The sequence below is a fragment of the Muscardinus avellanarius genome (genome assembly GCF_963383645.1).
Source record: "Muscardinus avellanarius genome assembly, chromosome: 21".
Taxonomy (NCBI): Eukaryota; Metazoa; Chordata; class Mammalia; order Rodentia; family Gliridae; genus Muscardinus; species Muscardinus avellanarius.
Window position 1 is genome coordinate 12,024,847 of NC_137807.1, and position 6,633 is coordinate 12,031,479.

General features: G+C 53.3%; 1 protein-coding gene across 1 annotated transcript; it reads left to right on the forward strand.

Moving 5' to 3' along the window:
• Nucleotides 1-662: 662 nt before the first annotated feature.
• PEBP1 (phosphatidylethanolamine binding protein 1) lies at nucleotides 663-5,141 on the forward strand (the record flags this gene model as incomplete). Its single annotated transcript, XM_080717994.1, has 4 exons — nucleotides 663-864; nucleotides 2,232-2,341; nucleotides 2,536-2,636; nucleotides 4,924-5,141. The coding sequence occupies exons 1-4, from the start codon at nucleotides 730-732 to the stop codon at nucleotides 5,139-5,141; spliced, it is 564 nt and encodes a 187-aa protein (XP_080574120.1). The 5' UTR covers nucleotides 663-729.
• Between the last annotated feature and the right edge of the window lie 1,492 nt (nucleotides 5,142-6,633).

Sequence of the window (6,633 nt, forward strand, 5' to 3'; positions counted from 1 at the left end):
AAACCACACACACAAAAAACAAAAAATAGGCCCGGGATGTACCTTGGAGGTAGAATGCCTCTGGGTTACATCCCCAGTATCCTCCCACAAAATAAATAAATACATAAACTTAAAAACTCGTTTCTTAAATTTCTTAAAAAAAAATTTATCAGAAATCTTGTGAAGATTAAGTGGGAGATAAAGAATGAACTCTCTGCAAATACATTTGTCCATGAAGAATATATTCAAGTTTGTTTGGTGAGGCCTCGGGAATTGAAAAAACACAGAAACGAGGGAAATCCGGCTTATATTAAAAAGTGCAAAGCAAGGCCTTGCCCCTTCTGAATTGCGAAAGTGGGGCAAAGACTCATGCAAAAATAAATAAATAAGTAAATAAATAAATAAATAAAAAAACCCAACACGCACTGACTTAATTGTATTTCTTGAAACAATGGCCTCAGAGACCAAGCCGCAGTTCCGGGGAACTGGCACGCAGCGGGATGGAATGACCCAGGAGCACGAGACGCCCCGCGCTACCGGGTTGGACCAATCAGAGAGCAGAGTAGGCGGGACCTCGCCTGTGATTGGAGGGCCGCGGCGGGGGCGGGGCGGCGGCTGCGCACGCGCGCTCGCGGGGTCGTTGGGCTCGCGCCGCCTCGCGCCAGTTCGGGGCCGTCGGGGCGAGCGTGCGGTCGGCCTGCGCGTCCGGCTCCGGTTCGTCTCCCAGCCCCGCGCCCGCGCTTCCCCGCCATGCCTGCGGACGTCAGCAAGTGGACGGGGCCCTTGAGCCTGCAGGAGGTGGACGAGCAGCCCCAGCACGCGCTGCGGGTCGCCTACGCCGGGGTGGAGGTGGACGAGCTGGGCAAAGTGCTGACGCCGACCCAGGTACCCGGGCGGGGGGCGTGCAGCGCGGCCGCTGGGCGGGGAGGGGCCGCGCGTGACGGGGAGCATCTGGCGGAGCCGCGGATCCACGTCCCCGCGACCTCAAGGCCCAGAAGCTGCCCCATCCTGGAGTTGGGTCGGGAGGAGGGGTCGTGCACGGGGCCGGGTGTTTGGGGCCGCGCATAAGCCCCCCAGGGCCTCCCGTGGGGGCTCGGGGCTCAGGGCTCGGGTGGCGAGCCAGCAGGCGGCTCGTTGCGTAACCAGCAGCATCGCCCGGCGGCGATATTTTCTTTTCTTTTTTTTTTTTTACGGTCAAGAGCGTGCAGCGCCCCAAAGTTGATCGTCCTGCAGCCCGAAGGCTCCCCGCGCAGCGGCCTTGTGTTACACGGCCTTGCTGTTGGCTGCTCAAAGCGGAGAAGCTAGGTTTCTCATCGCCCTTGCTACCAGCAAGGCGTGAATGAGCTGCCCTGGCCCTCCACTGTTGGGATGGTTACAGGAGTTTATTGTTTCGGATGTCGCCATGCGTAGTGCCCCTCTTGGAGGCGGCACCAGCTTCCTCCCCAGACTCCCTGCCCCTCTCCTCACGCCCTGGCCTTTTGCTTCCCCGCTGTTTTAAATGTCCAGCGAATTGCAGATCTCACTTTTGCAGGCCCCAAGTAATCTGGTCATCAAATCCAGAGACCTTGTCATTCCAGACAGAGTGTAAGGTTGAGGTTACAAGGAGGGGCCCCGGGCCAGGGTTGATCCTGACCCCATTTCTTTCCCAGCGTTAATTACCTGCGGGGGTACCTTAGTCCCCATAGTGTTCAGACTCAAATAAATCGTGCAGAGCCAGGCGTGGTGGCACGCGCTTGTAATCCCAGCATTTGGGAGGCTGAGACAGGGAATCACAGTTCACAGCCAGCCTCAGCTACTTAGGCCCTTTGCAACTCAGTGAGACCCTGTTTCAAAATAAAGAAAAAAAAATAGGGCTGTGGGTGTAGCTCAGAGGTAGAATGCCTCTGGGTTCTATCGCCAGTACAGCAAAAATAAGTCATGCATATAAAACTTTGCTCATGCCAGGCATGGTGGCACACGCTTGTAATCCCTGCGCTTGGGAGGCTGAGACAGGAGAATCACACAGGTTCGGAGCCAGCCTCAGCTACTTAGTATAAATTAGGTCTGGGAGTATAGCCCAGAGGTAGAAAAGCCCCTGAGTTCCACCCCCATTATACCATAAAAAATAAAAAAAAATAAAACTTGGCTCATGGTTCCTAGTGGAGGAGTAACTTACATGAATAATCTGTTTTACTTTTGAAGAGCCAGATGTCAAAGAAAGTTGGTTTCTTTGGCATTTCTGGCTCTTTGACTCCAACTGGTTCCTTTTACAGGTGAAGAACAGACCCACAAGCATCGAGTGGGATGGACTCGATTCCGATAAGCTCTACACCTTGGTCCTCACCGACCCGGATGCGCCCAGCAGGCAGTCTCCCAAATTCAGGCGAGTTGGGGGCAAAAGGGGTGAGGCTGCTGCCCTGGTTTGGGATGGTTGTTCCATGCTTAAGCCAGAGTGCGCATTTCCTCTGGTCTTGCTGTGGAGTGAGCCTATCGTCTACAGCCTGAGCAAGCCCCGCCCGTGGCCTGCTCTCCCAGGGCTGCGCCGTGGAGCTGACAGTCCCGTGTTCTTCCACACAGGGAGTGGCACCATTTTCTCGTGGTCAACATGAAGGGCAACGACATCAGCAGTGGCACTGTCCTCTCCGATTACGTGGGCTCCGGGCCGCCCAGTGGCACTGGTCAGTAGAGGCTGCTGGGGGAAAGCGGGAGGGTGGCTGGGCGCACGTCAGGATCAGCCCGAGTGCTGCCAGCTTCGTCTGGCGTTTAAAGCCTTCCTTCTATTTATGAGAGCCTTTACCCTACTGGAAATGGAAGGCTGCTTGGTTTCCCTGTAGGCCACCAGCTTTCCAGAACCTTCAGCAGTGTAGGGTGGCTAGAAGTCAGATGGACCATCTGTAGGATTGCTTCTTGGGCTCTCTTGAAAATCTGATTTGGTATCATTTTTTTGTTTTGTTTCGGCACTAGGGATTGAACTTGGGAATTCTGCCACTGAGCTGCATCCCCGGCCCTTTTTATTTTGAAACAGGGTCTCACTAAGTTGCTGAGAGGCTCACAGAGGGGCAGAGGCTGGCCTTGAACCTGCGGTCCTTCTGTCTCAGCTTCCCAGGAGCTGAGGTCACAGGTGTGTGCCCCCTATTTGGAAACCCTTGGTCAGATCAGCGCTCCCTGAGCTGGTGTTGGGAGGGCATCGCCGTCGTGTGTTACACGCTGGTTCCATTTGCTAGAGCGAGGACATGGTGGTAGCTGAAGCACGGCGGAGTACTAGCTTTTGCACACATTGTCCTGCTGTGAGTTGGTACGAAGAGGTACAAGGAGATCCCTGACGAGGACCATTGATCACGGGCTTGGGTTTTATATGTAAACCAGAAGCTTCCAGATGGTTCCAACCTTCTCGTGCATTCCTAAGAGGGCAAGTAAAAGGACAGATTTCCTAGAGATCAATTAAGTTCTCCAGGGCCGCTACGAAGCTAGGAAATTTAATTATGGAGAGTATACACATGAGAATAAAGCACGCCTCTCGAGTAGAAGCTGTGTTCTCATTAGAAAAGAAGAAAAGAAAAGCCAGCCGGGCACGCCAGCACACACCTATAATCCCAATACTTGAGAGGCCGAGACAGGATTGCTGGTTTGAGTCCAGTACATGGTAACTTACTGAGGTTGTTTCAAAAACTGGAAATAAGCCAGGCATGGTCGTGTGCGCCTGTAATCCCAGTACTTGGGAGGCTGAGAAAAGAGGATCGCGGACCAAGGACAGCCTCAAAGTGGTGAGACTCATTAACGTGTTTTTAAAAAAATAAAATAGGGCTGGAGGTATAGCTTAGAGGTAGACTGCCCCTTGGGTTCAGTCCCCAGTACCACAAAAACCCAAAATTAAAATCAAGAAATAAAAAGGGCTGGGAATATAGCCCAGACTCCCCTGGGTTCAATCCCCAGTATCACAAAATAAAGAATAAAGGGCCTCAGTCGCCTCCCCACCCCGGATGCATTGAGTAAGGGCTAACTTCCGTATAGTAAATACACAGATCACACCGTTTCAGGCAGCAAATCTGACTGATGTGTACACATGTAAACACTTCAAAAGATTCGGGTCTAGAATTGGGCCTGTAATCACAGTACTTGGGAGGCTGAGATGGGAGGGTCACAGGTTCACAGCCCACCTCAGCAACTTACCGAGGCCTTCCGCAGCTTAGTGAGACCCTGTTCCACCTTTTTTTTTTTTTTTTTTTTTTTTTTTGTGGTACTGGGGGTGGAACCCAGGGGCTTTTCTACCTCTGGGCTATACTCTCAGACCTATTTTATATTTATTTATTTGGAAATGGTCTCACTAAGTTTCGAGCCTCACTAAGTAGCTGAGGCTGGCTTTGAACCCGTGCGATCCTCCTGTCTCAGCCTCCCAAGCGCGGGGATTACGAGTGTGCACCACCACGCCCGGCCTCTGTTCCAACATTTAAAAATAAAATAGGGTTGGGTAAGCCGGGCGTGGTGGCGCACGCTTGTAATCCCAGCATTCGGGAGGCTGAGACCAGAGGATCTGCAACTCAGTGAGACCTGGTTTCAAAATAAAGAATAAATAGGGCAGGGGGTGTAGCCTGGAGGTAAAATGCCCCCGGGTTCCATCCCCAGACCCACCAAAAAAAAAAAAGACTATTTCCAAATAAAAAATATATTAAAAAAATAGGTCTGGGAGTGTAACCCGGAGGTAGTAGGGTTTCCAGGAAAATAGGGTTGGGCATGTAGCTCAGAGGTAAAATACCCCTGGGTTCAGTTCCCAGTAAAACACACACACACACGCGCACACACACACACACACACACACACACACACACACACACACACACACACACACGTGCAGCGGGTTTAAGGGGACCTGGGCGGGAGGGCGGAGGGGAGCCTGCAGCCTCCGAGGCTGGCAGGATGGCGCGGGCGTGGCGCCGAGCAAGCCAGGGCTTCTGCGTCTCCCCGCAGGCCTCCACCGCTACGTCTGGCTGGTCTACGAGCAGGACAAGCCGCTCAAGTGCGACGAGCCCGTTCTCAGCAACCGCTCTGGCGATCACCGTGGCAAGTTCAAGGTGGCGGCCTTCCGCAAGAAGTACAAGCTGGGTTCCCCGGTGGCCGGCACGTGTTACCAGGCCGAGTGGGACGATTACGTGCCCAAACTCTACGAGCAGCTGTCTGGGAAGTAGGGGGCGCTGGGCGCGCAGAGGTCGGGGGTCCGCGGTGTGGAGTTGAGGCGCACGGACAGCCCCCCTGCCCCGCACAGTGCCGCCCGCGCTGTCAGGCTGGTCTAGGTGACTCCCTGCTGCCTGTCCTTTGTGAATCTAGGTAGTCACATCCCCGTTTATGTTCTGATAATTTTGAGCTCCGTTTTGGGGGATATTTTGGTAGTGTGATGGGCTCATCACACTGTTAATAAACCAGAGCAACCCAGAATTGAAAGAAGGAAAAACCCCAGGAAATAAGACCTGGTCTACAGGAGAGCAGAGTCCAAATCATCCTTGAGGGAGATGGGTGGGTGTCTCTCCCCTCGGCTTAAACCCTGTTCCACGCATCTCAGGGCTTAGCAGGTGTTGGCCTGCTCCAGCTCCTTTGACAATAAAAGCGGGAGACGCTTTGGGAGGGTGGCTTTGCTGCCCGGATGCCCGGAAGCCTGGCTGTGGCAGCCACGGGGCGGGGACGGCTTTAGGAATCTTTCCTTGGTTAAGTCCAACCTGGAGTCGCTTAATGTTGTGTTAATTCTGCTGTTGACTTATTGCCGAATAAAATAAAATACTGGATGATGCAGGCCTCCAGATATCTTGCCTTGTTGGGTGTGGGTTTTATAAATGGGGCAATCACGAAGCAGCCCGGGGCCGGATGTGGTGGCGCACGCTCGTTATCCCAGCATCTGGGAGGCTGAGACCGGAGGATCGCGGTCGGTGGCCAGCCTCAGCTACTTAGGCCCATCACAACTCAGTGAGACCCTGAAATAATAAAAAATAAAATTTTGTTTCAAAATAAAGAATAAAAAACGCCGGGCGTGGTGGCGCACGCTTGTAATCCCCACGCTTGGGAGGCAGAGACAGGAGGATCGCGCTGGTTCGGAGCCAGCCTCGCTGGTTTAAGAGACCCTGTTTCCAAATAAAAAAATATAAAAATAGGTCTGGGAGTGTAGTCCAGAGGTAGAAGGGCTTCCAGGAACCCCAGTACCACCAAAATAAATAAAGAATAAAAAATAGGGCTGGGGGTGTAGCCTGGAGGTAAAATGCCCCCGGGTTCCATCCCAGTGCCGTCAAAAATAAAAATAAAAGCCGGGCGTGGTGGCGCACGCTTGTAATCCCCGCGCTTGGGAGGCGGAGACAGGAGGATCGCGCAGGTTCGAAGCCAGCCGCGCTGGCGTAAGAGACCCTGTTTCAAAAATATAAAATAGGTCTGGGAGTGTAGCCCGGAGGAAGAAGGGCTTCCAGGAACCCCAGTACCACCAAAAAAAATAAATAAATAAAAGGCAGCAGCCAGGGTGCGAGCAGCCCCTTGCTCTGGTTAACAGTAGCCACTGGGATTTGATTCTGGGCCGGGGAGAGGTCGCCTCGCTCCACTAGCTTCTACAGGGGCTGCTGTGCCACAGCAAGGGCAGACCTTCGGGTGGGGGGTTTCTAAAAGCTTTGGGGTGCAGGCCAAGTTCTCTTGCTCAGAAGCATC